General features: G+C 40.4%; 1 protein-coding gene across 3 annotated transcripts in view; it reads right to left on the bottom strand.

The window, feature by feature from the left end:
- PDE11A (phosphodiesterase 11A) overlaps positions 1–25,461 on the bottom strand; it is a 414,495-nt gene that overhangs the window by 115,411 nt on the left and 273,623 nt on the right. For all 3 annotated transcript variants that reach the window (XR_015255343.1, XM_086718963.1, XM_025933541.2), the window contains exon 10: positions 23,972–24,022. Coding sequence is in view for 2 of the 3 variants with exons in the window: in XM_086718963.1 (XP_086575089.1) it covers positions 23,972–24,022 (51 nt within the window). In the remaining variant the exon portion in view is untranslated. The remainder of the gene's footprint in view (positions 1–23,971; positions 24,023–25,461) is intronic.

Genomic DNA, 25,461 nt, shown 5'->3' on the forward strand with positions numbered 1-25,461 from the left:
TGGGCTCTGTACTGACAGCTCACAGCCTGGAGCCTGCTACATATTCTGTGTCTCCTTCTCTCTCTGCCCCGCCCCTGCTTGTGCTCTGTGTCTCTTTTAAAAATAAATAACTGTTAAAAATTATTAAAAAATTAAAAAAAAATCAGTGGCTAAACTGAAGAAGATAGATTTTGTTTAGATCCAAAGTAGTGAGTCAGAAGATCAAGTGAAAGAAATATTTTGAAACACAAAGAAAAACATAAATATTTGGAAATCTAGGAATCTGGAAAGAAATCTAGAAATCTGGGAAGAAAAGACAAAATACATGGAGGATAGATCCAGGAGGAAAATGAGCAAACACCACGAATTGCAGGAGGGGAAAAAGTAACTTACTGAAGAGAGGGAAATAATTAACCAAAATATGCCATTTCCCTAAAGTGAAGAAAGACTGAAGTCTGAAGAACAATGAAAAATACCCCACATCCAGGCACATTCTGATACAATTCCTGAAATCTAAGGTAGAAGGAAAGAAAATCTACAAGTTGCTAAACAGAAATAATGAGAAACTTAAAAAGGGAAAGGAATCAGGCTGATATTTGATTTCTCAATGCAACCTTGAAAGCAAAAGGTAACATCTTTGCACATGTGAGAAGTACTGGAGCCCTAGATTCCAATGCCCAGCAAAGACAGGCTTCACTTGCCAGTGTGAAGGAAAAATATTTGTGGCTAGGTAAGGATTCAGAGCTTGTCACCAAATGAGCAAGCTTGGACAGAGATTTTAAGAGAATGGAAGATGAAGAGGACAGGGAAAAAGTGGGGGATGAGGAAACTTACAATATAGAGGGCTAAGTAAATCTAAATGGAAATAGCAAGAGATAGACTGGAATTATCTAATATGAGTGTCAAATAAAGACTACTGAAATAAGAGAGATATTGACTGCCAAGGGGAGCCTCATAATCATCTAGAAGAAAAAGTATTAGACTTTGGCAGCAAGACTGAGGGTTGGGGGGTAGACATGAGGTGAGTGAGCACATGAGAGGAGAAAAGAAGGGAAGGAAAACACTCCATGATCTCAGCTCGTTAGAGATGGAAGTAGAAATGTTCTAAAGGTGCAAGAGAAAGTGGGGAAATGGTTGACTCATTGCCTCCATATAACAGCAGGGTGCTCTGTGGGAAGAATTCTCACCCGTGGAGGTAGAAGAGCAGCTGGGGAAGCTGGAGAAGCACCAAAGACTTTGTCAGGGATCTGCTTCACTGATCCTGAAATAGTACCTGATGTTCCCTCAGCTGCACTCTGTTCTGACAACTTGGCTCCCATTTCTAACCTTGTCCCCGCTCTGGGAACTAACCTGCTCTGACCTTGTGGAGTGCTCCAATTCTTAATCATTTACTTTGGGGCCTGAGCTCCTGGAAACCCAGGCTCCAGCCCTTCACGGACGTAAGTCACCACACTTCATTGCTACATGGGCTGAAGGCAGCACTAAGGAGTTTAGGCAGCTCATAGGAAGTTTGCTAAGGAGGGTCTGGGTGGAGCCCCAGATGGCTCAGGATCTCTGAGCTCTGGAAAGAAAGAATGGAGGTTGACTCTGGAGGTGTTCTAGCATAGTATTTTAAATAGCTTCTTGGACCAGTTTAAATCCTTTGAGAGTGCTGGAACTATTCTACTCACCTTTCTTCTTTCCTGTCTCACCCAGACTCTTTCTAATTCTGAACTCCATTTTGAATCGTTGGGCTTTTGTGTCTTTCATTGGATTGCCTGTAGCATTCAGGGACTTCAGGAAAGCATTTGAGAGACCTTTGTCTTATCCTCAGCTCAACTCATTAGAAACAAAGGAGAATAGGTCTGGGCCCTGTGGGTATCACTTGGAAAGTCCAAAAATGATTGAAGGCTAACACCTTCTAATCTAATGCCAGAGAGGTTGAATAACTTGGCCATGGTTAGAACACCTGTTAGTGTCAGAGCCAGGATCAGGATCTCATGATTCCTGGTCCAGGGCTTTCTCTAACAAACCCTGCTGCCCCTTCCAAGTCCCCCTTCCAGTTTGAGGCAGAATTTACCAACATTCAGGTAATGCATTCAGATGATGCATTTTAACGTAATGATCATATTTTTACTTCTGTACCAAGAAAATTCTAGCACATGGAAGCATTTTTTAATAAATCTAACAAATGATAAATGATATAATTTATTCAAGAGACAATGTTCTTAAAATTGTAATTACCACTGAGAGGAAATAGCTTTCCTTTCTGATGATTTGATTAAATGGAAATTTTAGATTGAGTGCATTTTATGGACTCATATAGTAGAACTGTCTGCTAAACAATCTAAGAAAGAGAGGGGACAAGATTATAAATTTCTATTCTGAAAATGAATCAAGTCATATTTCTCATCATTCCAGTTACTTTTATAAAGATAACACCAGGTAAATAAAGCCCTTTTTCTGTCTTACCTATTCATGTCTTATTAAATACTAAGTTCAGCAGTGTCCTCTTCCTTGTCACAACAGTATACGCATAATTCTTGGAAGAGTCATGAACCACAGGGTGCAAGGAAAAAGCTTCTTGCTCTTGCCTAGTGTTGCTGGATATAAACTATGGGCATGAGACAGTAGTTATTTTATTATTCCTCTTAAAGGTCACAAAGGATAAATGATTACAATAACATTTCACCCACTGACTCTAGGTTTTTACTAGTAAACCCTGATATTGATTTTAAAGGCTGCAAATCTCTTTATTCAAATATTTCTGATCGGGCCATAAATCCTCTAAATTCAAATCTTTTTCTGAATGAAAGAGCTATGAAAAGAGATAATGGATTTCATGGGCTGTCAAAGCACAAAACATTGCATTTCATAGTTTGTCATTGAGAATATGATATAAAACGCCTGAAGGTAGATTATTTATATTGATAAAATCATTCTTTGACATTGGAAACTGTTTTCTGGGGAGTAAAATAAAATGTCGAAATAGCTTTTTTTCTTTTTTGCCAGAACTAAAAATGTTCTGCCTTTGAATTAGGCAGTAAAAAATAATGTGAATAAATGTCAAAAGCTATTTTCTTTGAGTCAAATGCAGAGTATACTATTGCAAATATAGGCCAGAGTGGACTACCTTCCCATTAGACACAATATATTTTAGCAACCATCTAAGATGATTTTTACTGGATATATAGGAGTTCACTTTTAACTGCCCTTTGTTTTGTCTTGCTTGTTTGTTTTTGGTTGTTATTTTATTTTTTTTACACTTCATTCCCAGAGGTCACCAAACATTAGAGTCATAGTTCAGACAAATTTAGTACGTCAGAATTATTCTTTGCTTTCTGGGTGATGATTGTGGGATTTGAGAAGCCAGTTAGCTTTGTTATTTTCTGTGGCTACAGACAGTGGTCCTTACCCCAGCCATCTATCTTATCAATAAATGTGTCGTGAAGGGGCTCATTAAAGGAATGTGGCCAGGTAAAGCAAATCCAATTCTTATATCTCCCCAAAGAATTAGGAGTTGATGTGTCACAGAGATGGGTCTGGAAAGTCATCTTTCCATTATAAAGACATCAAAGGATGCTCACTAGACAAAATAAAAACTGGCATATGTGTATGTACATCTATGTATCTAAATATAAATATATACATGTCCACTCATCTGCTCTTTTAAGCCTCATAAATCATTTTGCAAATGAGGACTGCAGTTATAGGATACCAACTTTTAAAAGTTGAAAAATGCTACAAAAATATTTATATTTCGAGACTGAAGTCTCAATATAGTGAAATTGTTCACATATAAAGTTATAAACGTGTAGCATTTTCTGTATTGTCATTTCCCTTAACTAATGGAACAAAGTATACCATACATTTAAGAGAACGGCTTACTACAAAAAGAATTTATAGACAGTAGTTTCATCCTAGCTTCGTGCTGACTTGAGCAAGTGATTTTATGCCTCTGAGCTGCAGCTCCCCATCAGGTCAAGGAGGCCCAAATCACTAATCTCAAAGAGTTATTCTGATGATTAAATTAAGATAACACATGTAAGGTGCCTGGTACATAGTAGGTCCTCAATAGATGATAGCTAGAATAATAGTAGTAGTAATAATAATAATAATTGTCATTACTATTATTTTCATTACGCCTAATTTGAATAAATTCTACGGCTCTTGGCCATTTGGCATGGACTATGGTCACTATTTTACTGTGACTTAGAAACTGCTGATGGTTACAGATTCCCGACTACAAATGGAAAAATGATGAAGTAGCTGGGAAAAGGAATAGGTCAGATAATTCAAAGAATGTCCTGGGCAGAAGGTAAGATGCAGGCTTACAGAGCTCCCTTCTCCGATCCTGAAAACTGGAGTTTAGGTTTCATTTACAACAGTACATATAATCTCAGCCGCACATAAGAAACCTTGCCACCTCTGCCCAGTAAAACACAAATCACTGACTCCCCATTTTTATTTTAGGCAGTTAGATAGTTAGTACATCGTTAATTCCTGCACATTCTCAAGCTCAATATCATTGTCAGTTCCATTTTATTTCCACCTCCTTTCTCAGATCCCTGGTTGGAGGTAAAGACCTGCTCTCTGAGTGTCTTTGGGTATTCTAAGGCAATATGAATCTTTAGGAGCGCCCCTTCTTTGAGGCAATTTACAACTCAAAACAGCAACACATTTTCTTTTCAGGGTGGAAATACCGACAATAAAAATGGAGCAGCTTTGAAATATACATTACTGTAATTAAAGTAACTTGATCTTCGGAAATTTCTGAGAGAAGTCTTTATGGCAACTATTATTTAATGATGAGCATGGTAATTAAAGGCTCAATCTCAGAATACTATCAATGCCAGGATCTGGATGTCCTGCAGCATTTCAGATCACAGAACGTGGCCGCTGGCAGATGCCTCTGCTTGTCCTTTTTTTTGTCTGTGCCTTTCCTTTGAGGACAGCATGTGCTGAGAATGGTGTTCCCTGTTACAGAAGCCATTCACAGATGGGCTTTGAAAAAGGTGTGGTCAAAAGTGGCTGGGCAAAGCTGACACTCTACCATATGAGGCACAATGCCCATAAAGGCATAGGGTCTCAGAAATGGTGCAGTAAAGTCAGCTTTTTAGCATTATTTAATCGAGTAGTTACCAGAACACTTCGTGTGGGTGTGTGGAACATTATTAACATTTTGTGGAAAGGTGTTCTAATGAGACACCAGTTTGGAAAACATTAGTTACAGGTATGGTTTTCATTCCTAGCTCCATAATAGAATCACCTGGGAGCTTAAAAACACACACACACACACACACACACACACACACACACACACACCCCAATGCCAGCCCTTTGCCCGCTTCTTTTCAACCAGTCTGGGGGTGATACTCAGATATTGGTATTGTTTTTAAAGGCTCTCTTTCCTGGGTACGTCTAATATCCAGCCAGGGCTAAGAATCTCTGATATAGGCCTACCACTTATGTCCCCTGGTTGTCCCCTTTCTGGTGCACAGAACCATAGTGAGTATGAGGGAAAAAAAAAGAAAAAAAAACCTCCAAAGCTCTAATGTGTGAGAGAAAGAAGTTTTCTCTGGGATCAGATCTGGATCACTAATTGACTTTGAAGTTTTAGCTGATATGTTGATTTGCTGGTTTCACTGGCCCACTCCCTATCACACTTCCTTCTCCTTGGTAGTTGCCATTTTCAGCGGGAAGGAACAAGCTGCCTGTTTTATCCAGAACTTTCTCTGAAAACCTGTATCTGCTAATATCATGACTTCAGGTTAAGTGAGGAATTGCTCTTCCTCACCAAAAATGGTGAGAACCTCTGTCGTAGGTAAACCTTTTAAGACTTCTCTATGACTTACAGTAGCCTGTCTCCCACTTGAGCTAGTAAGTGATAGAAACCCCCAAAATGTCCACCATTAGTGCAGTATACTTGGGAAATGAAAGCCAGTGCAATAGCCTGGTGCCTGGAGCCTTGGAAAGCCTTGTCTAACATAAATTTCTAGCTCAAATTTTCACCTTGTCTCTGAGCTTTTCTAAAGTCTTACTGGAATAGAAAATAATTCTATTCTTACCGGAATAGAAATGGTTAAATAAGGAGCCAACATTTGCTGATTAAAAAGTCCAGAGAGAAAAACTGGATAATTTTATTGACTCCTTTTATAATCCACTACACAAATGTGATTCTTCAACTTTTTTGTTTAAGGGTATAAGAGAACGAGAGAAGAGATTTAATATTTATCAAGCTCTGCGATGTGCTAGGATAAATACAGTTCTCTCCATATTGTCATCTCATTTCATCTTCACACTACCACTTAGGATGGTTCCTGTTAGCCCACTTTTCTGACAGTGGAAAGGGGGGTTCGAGGGGTTTAACTCCTTTGTGGGCACTGCCCACAGTTCCACGAGCTGTGCCTTGAACCCAGGTCTCGTGATGGTGTTGGTGATGGTGACGGTGACAGCAAAAGTGGCCCAGACCAACATTTCCCCACCTCTGCAGAGCCCCCCACCCCCCCACAAGAAATAGGCTGGGACTCCAATCTGAGCTGGATGAGCTGTTTAGCACTCAGAAACTTCCAGGTTTTTCATTCATCCTGCATCTTGACTCTCAGTTTATTGTGTGTCATCTCAAAACTGGTATTTTAATCTCATAAGTCTTTTTCCTTCAATGTTCTACTCTGCACTTTGAAACAGGAGAAGCAGCTATGCGGTACAGAGGGACAGCATGTCCTGTCCATGGGTTCATATTTCAATACTTAAAAAACACACAGGTGTGTAGGCAGCCTTGCATAATGGTAAGAACATGAACCTTGTATTAGACTCAGGTTCAAATCTTACTCTTGTGATCTACTAACTCTGTGACCTTAGGAGAGTCACATTACCTCTTATCCCTCAGTCCTTCCTCTATAAAATGAGGTAATGATAAAATCTATCTCATAAACTCATTACAGAACAAGATTACAACTCAGGTCTCCTAGTTTAGTTTCCATTAGATGCATAAATCCAAACATTTAAAAGATAGAAATGTTTCACAACATTCCAAGGCAAGAGATATTTTTGACCGCCTACCATATACCAGGCATTGTGTTAGGCACTGAAGATATAGCAGTTTTCAAGTAGCTTAGAGTCTAGCTAAGGCAAATTTGCCTGCATCATTTTTTATACCCATTAGAGATACACAGAGATGATATTCACATACTAATTTATTAATAGGAGTCTACAGAATTAACATGCATGTAGTAGTATTGGATCTACAGTTAATATGTTGCCCACTGTTAATTATAATTACCATTAATTATGGTTAATTTCCAACCTGACTTAACTCTTGGCAAAGCGGACAGACAGCACCTTCCTTCCATTTTCCTGCTTTAAGCAGGCAAGAGCAGCAGCTCAGTGAATCGGCAGGGAAGTCTACACTGAATGCTCTTCAAGTAAACGGCCTCTTCTGCATTAGACCAGTGACAGGATAAGTATGTGCTCCTGGCATCGAATCCTTGAGTTTAACTGTTTGTAATTATTGAGAGTGTATGCCCTCCCATCATACAGCTTAAAGTGACAAGAGGCTGGGTTCTCAGCAAGGACTGGGCACCACCAGTTTAAGTATTTTTTTTCCCCTTGTCCGGCTTACAATTCCCCAATTGCTTTGATTTCACATACGCACCCAGTCAATATTAATTTTCTGCTCTATAGAACAATAAAAGAGTAAAATCAGAACGAGGAAACCCTGTTTTCCTCTATAGATAGATTGCATGGGAACAGTCAAAGGAGAAGTCAGAGGACGTGGTGAGATAGCCTGTTATTCAAAAACTGGGCTACCTTGACTTATTCCTGGGTTTTCTTGGAGAGTGGGGCAGGGATCAGCCTGAAGAATTTAGGTAGAACTTTTTTTTTTAATTTTATTAAATGTTTATTTATTTACTTTTGAGAAACAGAGAGAGAGAGAGAGAGTGAGCACATGTGGGGGAGTGGCAGAGAAAGAGAGAGAGAGAGAGAGAGGGAGAGAGAGAATCTCAAGCAGACTCCACACTGTCAGCCCAGAGTCCTATGTGAGGCTCGAACTCACAAACCATGAGATCACTACCTGAGCCAGAACCAAGAGTCAGACGCTCAACCGAGCCACCCAGGTGTTCCTTAGGTAGAACTTTTTAAGCGCAAGATAATTCACAAGATCAGCTATTGATAAAGTAGCTCGTGGGATTGATTTGCATTTAGAATATGCACTATACATGGCATCCTCCCTCTAATAGAGGAACGCTTAATTGTTTCCGCAAAAAAAGCTCTAATTTATTTCTCACTGGGACTCCAAATTCAGCAGCACTTCCTTTGATCAGGCAGATAAAACTGGGAGCCAAGATTGATCTTTTATGCATCCTATGACACTGCAGATGAAAGCTACCTGCCCTGTTACAGCGCTATTCTTTAACATTTTATTTTTTTATTTTGGGGGGGATGAAATATCATGCTTTACACAATACTTACAAAATATCACATTGGCCACTGAGAGGCTCCTGTGTTCAAACATCTAGCCTCCCCTCCCCGCTGGTTCCTGCCCCTCTTCCAGTGTCCCATCTTGATCTTCACAGCTGAAGTCCATCCGGATTGTCCTCCTTTCTAGCTGACAGCAAGAGAGCCAATGAAAAATGCCTTTTCCTGTTGCTGGGTGACTATGAACATTTTGAAAATATGCCCCATAAATGCAGCAACTTACAAGCTTGCCATTGGCTGGCTGGGGACCCTGTGCAATGCTGACGCATGAGGCGGGCAAAAGAATGACAGGTGGGAAGGGCTATGCAAATATATTACCAGCCTGATGTTCCACTGGAGAGGAAAACTATTTCAAGGCTGAGTGACAACTATAACATACCCTGTTAGAAGAAAAATAAATCTCCCTGCGTCTACATTTAGGCATCTGAAGAACAGTTATGGGAATATGGCAGAAAAAAAGAAAAAAAACTCAAGGTTGTCTTACCCTCACATATCCGTTTCATGGTCTGATTAGCAGTTCTACCTGTCCTAGAAATATATGTGTATTTCTACACACCTTTTGCAGTTATGTATTGACGCATTTTAGAGTCCAAACTTGTTTATCCAGGGAAATAATTTTAAACAATGTCAAGGAAGCCTTTAAAATTTTTCTTTGTCTCCTTGTCTCTAGTGTCCTCTCCTTCACCTTCCTCCCCTGACCTCCAAGTCCCAACACCCAGCAGCCGCAGGATGTGGTCAGTGTCAGCGCAGTACTGACTGCATTTTATCTCACTCTGTCCACTTAAAATATTTGCATCCTGGTGGGAGGATAAGAAAAGTCTTGTCTAAACAGCTTTGGGATTCTTTTGGCAGCCGGAGAAAGCTGTTTGGATACAAGTAACTGCTTTTGCTAACACCAGGGTTAACTGTTCATACACAAATCTGCCAGAGAGCCTCTAGGAAAGAATGCCCTTCTCCTAACTGAATTCTAATGAGGCCAGGAAGTAGACTAGGACTTGAGCTCTTACTGTGAGTTTCAAACATCAGATCTAGGGATGTTTGGCCTCTCGATCTGCTCGATTCTCCAGTAAATCCTATCTAGTTCATGAAGAAATGGCCACTTGAGAATGAATCTGTGGGTTATTGGTTGATCTAGTTGAAAGGGGCTTTCCTGGTTCTACATTAGCACCTCCAGGGCAGAAAAGCGATAGAAAGATGTGACTGTCATGTGATCAGGTGAGATAATTGTTAATGAGGAGTTCGTGGGCCGATTTATATTTATTTGCCTTACAAAATTCGGGTGAGTTTGAGAGCCAAATCAGGGTGACCATCAGTGGGGATTAGCTGTGGAAATAGAAATGCCTTAAGGATATAATAATACATTCTTTTCAATAATGCGATCCAGACAAAGTCACTTAGGAAACCCCTATGGCAGATAGGTCAGATAGACACTGGTGTCACTTAGTGTCTACATTAATGAATTATGAAGGGGGAGTTGTGAGCATCTCACCTGTGCTCCAGGAATTGTGTGCTTTCCACAAGAGAGGCCACAATAGGTTGGATAAGGACCAAAAGTCACATCTTAAAGTTCTGTGCATGTATACCTCATCTGTGAAGGACAGCTATAAGACTATCTACCTATATCCCTCTCCTTTCAAGGAGACCATGCATTCTACTCCAGCCAGGTGTTTCCACTCTGGACCTGACATATTGTTCTAGGACTATGCCCCTGTCACAGTTGGTTGTCACAGTTGGTTGGTCCAGGGATCAGCACTTGACCCAAACTGGACCCACTGGCAAACTTCCCTGAGATTCTCCAAACTGCAACTTAGAAATAGTTCTTTCTGGAAGGGATTGCTGAAAGATGAGAAACTTAGGCCTTGACACAGGCCACGTTTAAACCCTTTGTAAGGAAAGCCAGACTGCACTGAGCATACCCAGGGGTTCCATGCTACATGCATGTATATGGCTCTGCACATTTGGCTCAAGGGGCCCCCGGGTGCTTGTTGCTGCCAGCTCTAGGAGTGGCCAGGAGAATCTGCCTGCAGTGGTTGGCTTTGCAGGAGTGCAATCGGTGGGGCAGGTTGTCCTGCATTCTGGGACCTGGCAACCACTCAGCCCTGCCTTCTCATGAGTGAATCACGATGCAGTGGGAGCAAGAGCTCACAGAGAGAGAGACGCCTGATCACAGCCTAGTGCAGACAGGGACATTCCTAACAACAGCATACTTGGACCTTTGGTTTTTTAAGGGGGTTATCAAAATAATCAGCCTTTGCTCTCACACATAACTCTTCAGAGAACCAGAGGAACGCTGTTTTCAAAGGGATCACTGATGGTTTGAAAGATATTCTAAGCAGAAAAATAAGTTTCTCTCTGGTTTTAAAGGGAGGGTGAGTTCTATGATTTTTCATATTAGAGCAAAGTAGTCATAGGGAGCCTCTCTCCCTCTTGTCTTTCTTGTCTAAATTCTAGGGCTTTCCTGCTGGTGGTGAGGGGGAGAGTGCAAAGTGTCCTTCTTTAAAATCCAGCTTAACATTTCATGTTTGACAAATTTAAGCCAGTGGTGAGGATGGCCACCTGTTCCTGCAGAAACCACCACAAAACTTGATTTTCACAGAACTCCCTTCTGTCTCTGGAAAGGCCCAAGATTAATTATAATGTATGTTAGGAAAGTGAACCTAGTATACAGAAGAATGGGATCATTCAGTACGAGAACTGTTTGGGATTTACCCTTTGAGGGGAAAGATCACTTTTAGATCCTACAACCTGTCCCTTGATGTTGATATTCCAGAATGCTGAAGTCTGAGAATACACATCTGCTTAAGCAGTAGTCCTGGATTGTCTCACCACTATGTAACCTTGAACACACACACACACACACACACCCTTAGTACAGTCTGTTGAAATCTGAACTTGTCTATTAAGAACCTAAGCCTTAGAATTCAGAAGGGCTCATAACCAGACCAAACCAGGACCAGAAGAATGTAAAGCAGGAAGGATTCCATGTCTGTTATCACAGAAAGGGGATATCACAAATTCAGCATGCTTATCCCTATCTCGATTTCTTAATTTGTAATATAGGGAAGGCACTGAAAACACACCTGGCACCTGGTAAAATGTTCATTAAATGTTTGTTATTTTCCAGGTGACCGTCACACCGAGTGAACTGAGCACATACTGGGTAGGAGAGTCCCAAAAAAGGACCTCAGCAGCAGGAAGTGAGGTCTCCAAACTGGCAGTATGCAATGTCCCTCAGCTGCCTGGTCCATAAACGGGATAAAGTCACTGATGCCTCCTTTAAAGGCTTCTGTTAACATCCAATGAAATAAGAGCTGTGAAAGCACACTGAATCAGAAGGAACGCTGTGGCTATAAAACACTACTCTTAGCGAGTAGCAATATTTAAAAGTATATAATGATTGGTATCATGTTATCCTACAGTAAGCCCAGAAAATGTATTTGAAAGTCCATCCACCTGTAGATGGTTAACTGTGGAATAGTGTTTAAGCCTTTTATCCCTGGATAGGTTGAAAAAAGCCTACCCTTTTTAAAGTCTCACCAGCCCTTCTTACAATCTCCTCTTTCATGGGTGTGTGGGTTTGATTACAATGAGACTAAAGGAAGTGCCTGTAGGCCCTGCTATGGGCCAGCTTCTAGGGCCAGCTATGAGGCCATTCTACACAGCCCCCAACCTGGGGGTAGGAGATAAAATCTATTTTGAGCTTGGAACCCTTCTACAATGTGGTCTTGTAGAAAGGACTGTAGAATTTTCTTTTATGGTGTGACTATAACAGATTTTCAACTTTTATTGAAATTCTTACTTCTTTACTAATTTCTTTCAGTCCCAATCATATATTTGAGGTCCTGGATAGAAACATCAGCCTGTATTGCCTGACAGCCTTAGAATAGTCTCTGTGGCTATTCTTGTTCATAATGCTGAGTTTAATTTCTCAGGTTTATGTATATTGGCATCAAATCCAAAGATAGCAAAATCCTGCACAGATACTGTGTCATTGACTATGGACGTTCTAGTGCCTGGGTAAGGTGTTGTTTTTGCAAACTCCATGAATTGCTTCTAGGGTAACAAAAGGAACCCCAAACAGAGTTAGTATTCCTCCGGCACCCATCACCAGCATTCCTGCTGAAGGGGAGAGTGCTGAATGGCTCCACCAGCTCTAGCAATGACAGGAATGCATTCAAAGGCACAGGGCACAGCCACACAGATGGCTGGGTTCAAGTCCTGTTTATACACATACCGCAGTACACGCAGCAATAAAAATAATTAATGGCGCATCCGACCTCTGGATACCCACCACACCACGTTGTCATCAGCTCCCAGCGCCTCCACAGCGGCTCCCCTGTACCCGCTAGCTGGTTCCTTGGGATCCAGCCAGCAAGAGGGCTTTGCTCAGGCTTTGTTGATAAGGCTGAACCAGAGGGGAGATTTCCCCAGTCCTTGCACCTCGTGCCTCGGCAAATGAATAAGCTGCCTGTGTCATTAACATATTCTAGGTCATGTGCGCACACAAACATTATTATATCTTGAAATTACTTTTAAATTACTGTCTTTTGGGTTTTAAACATTTTTCCTAGAACTGTGGCTCAGTAAATCCTTACGTGGAGCAAGGATGGCACCCAGTGGCCAAAACGTTTCATCTCAGATCTTGTTTTCTCACAGATTTTCCATTGCTTGTCTCTTTGGAGATAACGAACTGCCATAAGATCTTTTTTCCAAAGCCAGAGTTGAAACTCTACATCACTTGACTATCCCTTTAAGCTAAAGCACATGCAAGCACACGCGCACGCACACACACACACACACACACACACACACACACCATACATATTCACATATACAAACTGAGGCAATATACAGAGGTTAATTCAGAATCATAACTTTCAAAAATCCTTAAAAAGACCTTAGAGTCTTATGTTAAAGTCGTCATATTTCAGATATGCAGATTACTGCCCATGATGTCCCTAATAGCATGTATTGCTATAGGAAATATTATACAAATATAAACCCAATCTCACATTCTTCACTTCATATCTTTCCCAAAATAGTCTCTAGTTCATGAGTTCTCATGCCTTAAACATAAGACTTTATCTCCTGACAAGTGCTTTATCCTTAAACGGATGTTCACAATCTCACATCCTTGTTATCTGTCTTACAAGGTACTGGGCAGGCCTGGAGAATACAGAATAATAAAGTGGGACTGCTCTCTTTCCTTTGAGCTTTCCAGATGTCGAGAGATTTCTATATAGCTAGATAGCCAATCAGACTATAAGGAAGACAAGCAAGATGTCAGAATAATGGATCATATACCTACTTGCTAAGAATGATGCAATATCTCCATAATGTTTGCTGTTTCCAATTTCCTTAGGTTTCTAAGCAGTCTGAAAGCCCAGGGCGAGAAGTCACATGGATAGCACAACCATAATACAAAAAGAAGTTTCTAATAAAATAGCATTATGTATCAGTTGCCCAAAGAGTACCACAAAAAGCCTCTTTTTAAATGTCTATGTTAAAGTTCAGCCTCAAATTCCGTTTTTCTCAGACATCAACCCCATTCAGGCTTATTTGGCCCCACAAACTGTCAAAATGCCACAGTTTCCAAGAATAACAGTTACGTCAAAAGAAATGACTTCAGGATAAAATTCCATGCTATTGCTTACATTTTCCTCTTCAGTACTTGAAATGAAGCATTGTCTTCAAGGTCAAAACAAAACACTAGAGAGAAAACAAAGCCAAATACACGCATTTTTCTTGCTGGTTCTTTGGTTCTTGGTCACCTTGTATGTAAATTGGAGCTATAATGACCCTGCCCTCAACAAGAGGTTGTGAGGCTCCAGTGAGATAACTGGTAGGAGAACGTTTTTTATGCTCCGCTAAGTAGTATCATTTAAGGCATTATAATTATTTAAACATTTATAGGTAGCCTTAGTGTATAGTTTCTATACTGATGAGATTCAGATCCTTGTTCTACCTAAAATAATCGCTTATCTTTCTCATGAGTATCACTGTAAAATGTTACCTTCAAATATAATGTAGCCACGGTGGGTTTCGGAAATCACTTATTATATGTAATGACATCAAACTGAGCCAAGTCTTCCACCAAATACTCCAATTTTTTAAATAGAGCTTAAATTTAAAAGCTTTGGGTATTCAGAAATTATAAGAGCCCCAAGATATTTTGTCAACTTTATGTTGCTTTATGTTTTATTTTCCCCTTCCCTCCTGGAGATAAATTTTATAGGCTCATAAAATTATAGCATTTTATAGCTGAAAATGGCTTTGTTGTGAAGATGAGGAAACCGGAGGTCTAGGAATTTTATTACTTTTTTCTTTTTTTCCTTTTTTTTAGAAATTTTAAATGAACTGAGAAGTCTGGTGGCTGTTTTGTCTACTTCCATGTTTGCTCTCTCTTGTCTTACTGTGTCTGTGGCCTTCCAAAGGCTGCTTAAAAACAGACAGCTCTGGCAACAAAGACGTTGTCTCCTAACTTGGCATTTCATATTGTGCCCTGAGATCAGTAGAATCATGATTTATGCACATTTTTAAGATTTTGGATGGATCCACTGTCAACTGAGAGAAAACACGCAAAACTACCAAAGCAGCACACAATTTCAAAAATAGGTAGAAAGGACAGGAAATGGGACCATACAAATGAAAAAAATTAGAAAGACATCCTGAGATTCAAGAAAATAATGGTTTCGACAAACGTAGTCATCAGGATGGTGGTAGCAGGACACATGAGTGAAGAATCACATCTAATAGAGGCATGCCTCATTTTATCGCACTTTGGTTTATTGCACTTCGCAGGTACTTCGGTTTTTGCAAAATGAAAGTTTGCGGCAGCCCTGTGTTGAGGGAGTCTATCAGTGCCATTCTTCCAAAAGCGTTTGCTCACATAATGTTTCTGTGTCACATTTTCCTAATTCTCAATCCACTACAAACTTTTACATTATTAAATTTGTTATGGCGATCAGTGATCAGTGATTATGACTTGCTCAAAGCTCAGAAGATGGTTAGCCACTTTTAGCAATAAAATATTTTTTAATTAAGATAGGCACATTGTTAGACATCATGCTATTGCACAGTGAATAGATATAGCAGAGTGTCAACAAAACTATTACATACGCTGGGAAACCAAAAAATTCATTTGACTTGCTTTATTGTGGTATTTGCTTTATTGCTGGAACCAAACCCTCAGTGTTTCTGAGGTATGCCTGTATTAAAGAAATTGCTGAATCAACTAAGAATGACAAGGGGCCTTTGCCCAAACTAGGGAAGGACAGATATTGACATTACTGAACACTCCAAAGAGAATATGCTAAACAAAGAAAATGAATCCCTTTCTTTTCATATAGTTCAGGCTTCTTAGGAGACTAGTAAACAAGAACCTAAAACAGGTGTTGAGAAAGAATTTGCGACACTCTTAATGTCATAAATCCTTACTCCAAAATTGACTCACATGTTGTAAACACCTCTGCCATCAAAACTGCAAACAGTTCAATGAATTTGGTAGAAATTTCTCCAGCACCCAGGTGCAAGCGGCACTTTAGGAAATATAAGGGTTACAAAAATGACTAAGACAAGGATTCACTCCTAAAAATGCTCCTGGTTTAACCAGGTGATTGGGCAGGTGCATAAAGATTTACATCGCAAGGTAGAGACTGATATGTATAATGAAAAAATGGCAAACGAGCAGATCACTTCTGCCTGAATTACAGTGAGAACGACTTCATGGAGGGGGCGGAACTGAGCAGAAGCAGATTGTCAGGCCTCTATGCAAAGATAGAAGCAGGAATGGGAGCAGAGATAGAGAAGGGCAGAGAATGGACAGAAAATATCTAACATAGCTCGTGGGAAGGGTCGGTCAGGGGGAGTATGGGAAGCCAGATGGAGTAGTGAACTGGAGGTGAGAGTTCAGAGCAGTTTTTAAAAGTATCATTATAATGAATTTGGTTATTTAGTTAAACATTTTTTATTTGAGTATAGCTGACATTCAGTGTTAGATCAGTTTCAGGTGTACAACACAGTGACTCAACTTCTCTATACGTTACGCTGTGCTCACCATGAGTGTAGCTACCATCTGTCACCATACGCTAGAAATGTGTCATTGACTATATTCCCTGTGCTGTACCTTTTATTCCCATGACTCATTCATTCCATAACTGAAGCCTGTGTTTTCCACTCCCTTTCACTCATTTTAATGTCCAACTGAAGAATTTGAAATGATGGAATCATAGATGTTGAGCTCTTTGAGAAGGAAGACTGGCACCAACAGAAGAGTACTGTTAATCTGTCCACTATGCACAGGATGAATTTGGGAATAGGTCTTAAGAACTTACTTTAAAAAGGGAGGGATGGGGCACATGGGTGGCTCAGTCAGTTAAGTGTCCGACTTCGGCTCAGGTCATGACCTCAACAGTTTTTGAATTTGAACCCTGCATCGGGCTCTGTGCCGACAGAGAGAGAAAAGGTGGCAGGGAGACCAGGTAGGGGGGCATGCAAACAACTGTCTGAATGAGAAAGAATGAGAGTCTGAGCTGGTGGTAACTGTGAGGATGGTGGTGGCATGGGAGACATTCTCAAGTCCTCTGTTCCATGAGGGAACAGCACACGGGATTGACACATATGAGGACACAAAGGTGACTGGGTAATTATGTCAAGTGTGCCCCTGGAGAGGAGGGGGAGGGAAGCTCCTATGTATACTGAAGGAAATGCAGAAGAAAACCAACCATTATGACTGCCAAACCAAACCCACATCATTGAGGTGAGGGAGCATCAATTTCCCAGTTCTGTACCTACAGTCATAGATGGCTTTAACTAGAGGAAAACCAGAGAGAGGGGAGAGTGAGATAGTCCGAGCTGCCCCAGGGTTCTGGAAAGGTCTGATCCCTCTGGCCTCTATAGTTGCCTTCATTGTTCAGGCATCAGTGCTCCAACAGGGCCACACTATTGCCCTCCACTCCTGTCTTCCCTGGGCCTTCATGACTCATCACTGCTCCGAAACCAAAAATGAACTGCCTTTTATTTCATTCCCTCAGGGTCAGACTCCCTGGGCCTTCATGTGTGCCACTCAAGGAGTGCAGGGGACCAGCTGTGTTAATGTGTGGAAGCAAGAAAGCCTTCCAGGCGCATCCTTCCTCCCAGGGAAAGTAAACATCCACTGTGACCTTTTGGAGACAGTGTCCCTATTTTGTTTCCAAATGGAAAGAAGTGATCAATAATGTTGTTTACGCTGACCTGAAAGGAGGTCAGGGTCACCACAGGAGGGCCTGGTGGGTTCTTGAAGAGCCCTCAACTCATAGCCACGTAGTTCAGCAGTAGAAAAGGCCAGCCTGGACTTGCAGCCCCAGTTCTCCTCACACCACTCCCCTCCCCACTACTTTCCATACTCAAGAGTGAGAAAGTGTAACCATCTTTTTTTTCTGAGCTAACATTTCATTAAGACACTACTCATAAAGAGAAACCCATATGATCACACGGACATTTGGACACAGAGCACTCCACATATTTATGGGCATGTCCCAAGTGGTGCTGGCTGCACGGCTCAGTCTGCTGCCTTAGGAGCAGGAGATGCCCTTTAGGATGCTGATCCAGCTGTTTCCCCTGCAGCCAATTTCCCACTGAAGGTTCAATAACTTTCCCTGATTAAAAAAAAAAAAAATCTTAGAAATTAAACTCAGCATAGCTACTATTTAAAGTAAAAACAACCCCCTAAAGTTAAGAGGTGAGGACAGGAGAGGAGACAGAGTAGGTTAGGTGTAAGATGAGTCCCAAATTCCATTTATACTGCTGCGAGGTCATCTTTTTAAACAACCTTAGAAGTATGCCAAGGTGAACTGGAAAGTTGTTGGTTGTTGAGATTTCCAAAGGTAGCATTTCAGAAGACTGTGAGGGCTGAGGCTAGAGAAACAAGAGAAAGCTCTCCTTCCTCCCGGGCACCCTGAGGTCCTGAATCACCCCCTGGACTCTGGGGGTGTCTCTGTGGGAGCACCCGGCCTGTAGGATAGGAGCTAGAAGGTGCTTCCTACTGACCGCGGTCGGGAACATGGGCTCCCCAAACCTCTGCCCTACCTTGCTCCTCCCTGCCTTGGCAGTTGCCTCATTACTTGGGTTTGGGTAAGTGCCGTGGTGTTGTCCTCTGTCTACCCAGGACACTTTTCCTCTGCAAGAAGCTGCTGCAAGGACTGGACTTTTCCACGGCTTTGCAAATAGAGTTGGCAGGGCAGTGGCCAGCAGATGTCCTGTCTTTGTGCAATCAGAAAAAGGTGCATCCTTTGGGAGGTCAGTTACTAAAAGGTATGCCATCACTTGACCAGCCAAGCAGGGGTGAGCCCCACCTCCTGCCTCCTCAGGGACACCCCTCGTGCAGGGACTCTTGTGCAGGACCTGTGACAAACACATCGACCGGCACGACTGCCACGGTGGTTCTGAGTGAGGAAGCTTCTTATGATAACATTTGAATATTTCATGGATCAAAGATGTCTACTCAAACTTAATTACTTAAAAAAAAAGCCTAGTATATCCCATCTTATTGCCCTGCCTGTCCCCTGCCCTCCATCTCACAGAGGAGACCATAAGGTCCTATTTTTGATGTAGCTATGTAAAGGCCACAAGGAGTACCTATTCCTTGGCACTTTATTTTATTTTATTTACTTTACCGGGATGTTAATTTGTGGCCCAGGCATTAACATTGATAACTTGAAATATGCAAGAGGTAGTCCAAACCCAAACACCCAACATGAGTTATTGGTGTTTAATTACTGAGGCAGTTAAATAGTGCTGTAAACGAGTTCATCTCTGATTGCAGCCATAACCCATGCAGTTTGGAATTGAAAGAAGAGATGATAAAAGGTGGCAATATAACATGAGAACGTCCATGAGTTGATTTTAATTGGTAAACTGGCATATATAGTGATAACTGTTTGGTCTGTCCACCGCATTGGAATCTTAGGGAAGTGCATAAAATTACAGGAGCATATAATTGGTGCACTAAACTCATTTTCTTATGTTATCACAGCTGGCATCTTCAGGTTATTAAAAGCCTTTAAACCAGTCATCTTCAAAGAGATCTAATTGTCAATATGGTCTTTATCCATTATTCCTGTTAGCACCAAGCAGAAGAAATATAAACAGGCACTAAAATCTGCACAAATTTTCTGTGCACGCCTTTCTTATTTCAAGTTCAAGGAAGATCAGTAAATGTTAATGAGGATAAAAACCATTCTTTAAATCCTTCTTTCTTCATTCAATGCACAAGGCAATCAGCCCGTAAAGGATAAATTATTAATATTATAGCCTCAACCAGACTTTTAAAAAGTTAATTCATTAGTTCCAGGAAGTTCTGTGATCATTTTGTGTATAAGTGGTTCTCCAAAATCCCAAGGTATAAATAATATGTCAGAACCATAAAAATAAGCTTAGGTTCTGACATTCTTTGCTGAGCAGTTATATGTTGTTTCATCTACTTACTCTGGCTAGATAATCCAGGAATTCTTCTAGAATGGTTTTCACATTCTGAGCACCATTCACCTACCTACCACCACACACCCACGGAGGAAATTTTCCCAACTGGAGAAATAGAGTTAATAGAACAAAGCAAAACAAAAGTAAAAGCATCTTCTCCCTCTCCTATGGTATTTCACAATAGGAAAAGAAATCCCCAAGCATGGACAGGTGTGAAATAGGAAGATAAGATATGAAAAAAGGTAAGAAGCTACCAGCCTAGCATTAATGATGATTAAAGATTGACTACAGGTTTATCATATATGAAATCTGTGTTCCTTTAAACCATCCCGCCTAGGAGTACAAATGGTAGTGAATTGAAAACAATTAATGGTATGTATTATCCTCTCCAATAGGATCTCCCTCTCTTCTACTTATTTCTGAGACATCCCTGGGTATATCTTATTTGTCCTTAAAATGTGACCACTCAGCCTGAATTCATCCCTTTAGCCTTTGCTGGCCATTTTGGTAGAAGGTGCCTTGTTTCTGGTCTATCTGAGGCTTCCTTCCATTGGGCTGCTGCTTTCTTGCATTCTACTGGCACTCTGGAACCCTCATGCTCTTGGAGTCATTTATTGTACTGAAACTGTACTAAGGGCCATACCTTTTGTGTCTACTCATGTTTTTAGCTGAGAAGATGAATCCATAGGAGGCTGTGGTAAGGGACAGATTCAAGAGACAAACCCCATGCTGAACTTGGAACCATCCAGAGGCCTCAATTTCCACCAAGAAAAGTTCTTGCCTAGGAGGCCTCCTAGTCTCTTGCGTAAACAACCACATCCCACTGGCGTTCTCAGCATATCTGAATCCCAAATGCAGTGTAGTTTCGGCTGTAACTGGAGTCTGACCTGTATTTGACCTCCAGATCCTTCTCAGTACTAGCTGATGACATTTCTTCCAAACCCTGACTTAATCTCTGAATCACTGATCACTAGCTTGGTTCCAGCTGCACATAATCCATCAACTCAGCAATCCTTGCACTGATGAAATCTCATAGATAACTCTGAATCCAGATTTCAAATCTCTCTCTCTCTTTTTTCTTTAATATCTCTGCTAAAAATTACGGTAGGTAGCAAAGTTTATTACATATATACATTTTTTACATACTTATTTTGAGAAAGAGTGAGAGAGAGAGCAAGAGCACCTCAAGTGGGGTAAGGGAAGAGAGAGAAGGAGAGAGAGAATCCCAAACAGGCTCAGTGCTGACAGCAAGGAGCCCAACACAGGGCTTGATCTCACGACCCATTGAGGTCATGACCTGAGCCAAAATCAAGAGTCGGGATGCTTAACCCACTAAGCCACTCAGGTGCCCCTACAGTATATTTGAATGTATGCATGGTTTAGTTGTACATATTCGTCAAAACAAAGCATTTATTTATTGCTATTTAGTTACAATGTTAGGAAACTGCCATTGCACATATTCCAGTGTGAAATTTTAGTAAATACTTTTCAGTGTCTATGTGCAGGATTATTTTAAGCTCACTACATTTTAATCTTATTGCTGCAGTTACAAGACATCAGCTACCAATTATGATAATGTTTTGTTTACTTTATATATCAAGAAAAAAAGCCATTAGGTTAAAATTATCTACTATATCTCAATTACATTGTAATAAGATACTTACCAATATCTTTCAGGATAAAATCTGGAATAAATTAGCTAAGTTAATACTCTTGATAATTTTAAGATGAAATAACCCTTTGTTCTCAAATTTAAATACTTCATATTTTTAGTATGTTTGTGAGCTAACAATAGAAAAGCAAATTCCAAGACAATAGTGTTTTCCTTACTCTAAGGAATTAAGAATTAAGGCCGAACAAAGGGCAATACCTTCAGAGAGTACAGAGCTATTGATTTTGGCCTGCTGTGATTCTGGACATGTCCCATCAAATAGCTCCTGCAGTCATATTTAGTCCCACTGTGAGCTTTGCTGTCTTTCTTCCTGCCTGTCCCTTCCTTCTTTTAGAAATGATGATAGTTATAATAGCAGTAAAAATATAAAGTATAAAACAGTAAGAACAGTAAAATATTTGTGGCAAGTTATTTCCATAAATAGGATTTCTAGGTAACTAAATTTCATTAAAGTACAAACACTTTAAATATTTTTGATGGACATATTTATAAAATATAAGACATAAAAAATAATTATATGTAACCATGGTTTTAACATTTTCTTAGTGAATAACTGTTTTGAGTTACAGAACACTGATGCTTTTTGGATTCATTCATTCATTCATTCATTCATTCATTCATCCATCCATTCAACAAATCATTACTGAATACTACTGTGTCCCCAGAGCTGTAGAGATAGAGCACTGAACACAACATACAAAAAGTGCTACCCTGGGGCCCCTGGGTGGCTCAATTGGTTAAGCATTCAACTTTTGATTTTGGCTTGCTTTGTCATGATCTCATGGGTTCATGGGATGGAGCTCCGCATTGGGCTCTGTGCTGACAGTGCAGAGCTTGCTTCGGATTCTTTCTTTTTCCTCCCTCTCTGCCTCTCCCCTGCTTGTGCTCTCTCCCTCTCTCTCTCAAAATAAATAAATAAACTTAAAAAAAAAGTGTTGCCCTAATGGCACTCACATTCTAGCTGGTATGTAGGATGCTTCTCTCTATAACAAGAAGGCCCTGACTGCCATGGTTTGGGTTGTTTTGTCTCCTTCCTCTGCTGTCAGCTGTCACCTCCTGCTGGCAACATATCTCTTCCTGATCTGGGTTACCACTGCATGTCTTTTCCTAAGCCTCTCATCAAGCCAATAGGACCATATCCCTGGATGGAGCCCATGCAGCTTACTTTATGCCCACACTAGATGGGCTGCTCCCTGCCCTTCTGAGCAGTTCCCTCATCCCTACTCTGAATTTGGAGTCTTCCCTTGTTTCCTTTCTTTATCAGTGTGACTCAACTCTAATGATCTGATTCAACGATCAGGTACAAAGGTCTCTGTGCCATTCTTCCATGAATGCATGTATGTGTAAATGAAACTCCTAATTAGAAGACTAGCCATCATCAGTGTTATTACATACTAATGTGTATTGGTACAGCACAAAACACTATCTTTCTTATGGTTGTGGTGGTTAACCCAATAATTCTCTGAACCTCCACAAAAACAAAAAGGCAGACATCATAGCCTTCATAAGGGAGCAAAATCAGGTTTCCCACGCTCTCATATATTGACCATGGCTGGTTAGAAGTGCGGGGAAAGGAACAAGAATTCTGGGCTGCCTTTAAGGGAACAGTGGTGACTGAGGTGAAAAAGAATATCTAGGGGCACCTGGCTGGCTCAGTTGGCACAGCATGTGACTCTTGATCTCAGGGTTGTGAGTCTGAGCCCCACATTGGGTGTGGAGATTACTTAAAAATAAAATCTTAAAAAAAAAAAAAGAAAGAAAAAGAATATCTAAGACTCATTCACAGACTTATCCAATGTTGGAGCTGGAAGAAGGTCCCACTGAACAGCAGTGAACATGGTAGTTAAGAACTCCAGTTCTGGGGCTGCATTGCCTGGCTATAACCCTTACAATCATTTGATCTTGGCCTATATACTTAACATCTCCATGCCTCAACTTATTCATCTGTAAAACAGTATACTTCACAGGATTATGAGATTCAAATGAATTAATGCAGGTAAAATGCTTTGTGTTGTGCCTGGTCCATAGTAAGTATTTGACAAGTGTTAGCTAGTATTGTCCTATTTTTTGCAGATGAAAATACACAGATTTTAAGTGAACAGAAAGTTGGAGGAAAAACCAATGCCAAAGCCAGGTGTTCTGATTCTTACCATATTACACAGATTTTTTTTCCCTAATATCCCACCTACTTGGCAAACGGAAAGAAAGAAATAAATGATCATGAAGAGGCTGCTCTATTATATTTAAATCCCCTTTACCCTCTAAGACTGAAATATCCAAGCACACCTAGGCCCAGTTCTATTCCTTAACACCTAATGGGCGGGAGTGATTCTACAGAGGCAAATGACGAAGGATCAGAAAGCTGCGTAACATTATGTACTGGCAAGGCACTCTTTGCTTCCTTACCTTAAACTTGTCAACTTCAGCTTTTGAACATGTTGCATGGTATGACAGCACCTGATTCAGAAGAAAAGGAAAAAAAAACCCTTTAATAACTAGACGTGACTCTATTTTCTGAAATTCTCCTGGCTTAAAAAGAAACTCAGCTCATTATATCACCATAATAGTGAATTTTTTTATTGAAGAATAATTGACATACACTATCCTACTAATTTCAGGTATACATCACCATGATCCGATATTTTCATACATTACAAAATGAGCCTCATGCTAAGTTTAGTTATCATCTGTCACCATAGTTATTACAACATTATTGACTGTATTTCCTATGCTGTACATTATATCCCCAATGACTTATTTATCTTATAACTGGAAGTTTGTGCTTCTTAATCCCCCTCACCTATTTCATCTCCACTCCACCCACACCTCCCCTCTCTGCTGACTAACAGTTTGTTTCTTACATCTATGAATCTGCTTCTGTTTTGTTTTATTTGTTCTGTTTTTGTTTTTAGATTCCATTTATGAGTGAAATCATACAGTATTTGTCTTCCTCTGCCTGGCTTATCCCATTTAGCATAATACCTTCTAGGTCCACCCATGTTGTTGCAAATGGCAAGAATTCATTCTTCTTTTTAATGGCTGAGTAATATTCCATTATATATATATATATGTATGTGCATATATATATATATATGTATGTGCATACATATATATATATATTTATCACATCTTCTTTATCCATTCATCTACTAATGGACACTTAGGTTGCTTTCATATCTTGGCTATTTTAAATAATGCTGCATAGAGGTGCCTGGCTGGATCAGTTGGTTAAGTTTAACTCTTGATTTCAGCTCAGGTCATGATCCCACGGTTCACAGAATTAAGCCTTGCAGTGGGTGCTGCACTAACAGCTTGGCGTCTGCTTGGGATTCTCTCTCTCCGCTCGCTCTGTCCCTGCCCAGCTTATGGGCTTTCTCCCTCTCCCTCTAAATAAATAAATAAATAAATAAATAAATAAATAAATAATGCTGCAATAAACATATGGGTGCACATATCTCTTTGAATTAGCATTTTCATTTTCTTCAGATAAATACACAGAGGTGGAATTGCTGGATAACATAGTAGTTTTATTTTTAATTTCTTGAGGAACTTCCATACTGTTTTCTGTAGTAGCTGTACCAATCAATGTACATTCCCACCAAAGCATACGACGGTTCCCTTTTCTCCACATCCCCCCAACACTTGTTACTTTTTGTTTTTGTTTTTGTTTTTGTTTTGATAATAGGCAATCTGACTGGTGTGAGGTGGTATCTCATTGTGGTCTTCATTTGCATTTCCCTGATGATGAGTAATGTCAAACATCTTTTCATGTGTCTATTGGTCATCTGTAGGTCTTCTTTAGAAAAATTTCCATTCAAGTCCTCTGGTTGGTTGTTCTTTTGATATTAAATGGTATAAGTTCTTTATATATTTTGGATATTAACCCCTTATCAGAT

This window comes from Puma concolor, chromosome C1 (genome assembly GCF_028749965.1).
Source record: "Puma concolor isolate L17-30 chromosome C1, mPumCon1.1.hap2, whole genome shotgun sequence".
In the NCBI taxonomy this organism is placed as follows: Eukaryota; Metazoa; Chordata; class Mammalia; order Carnivora; family Felidae; genus Puma; species Puma concolor.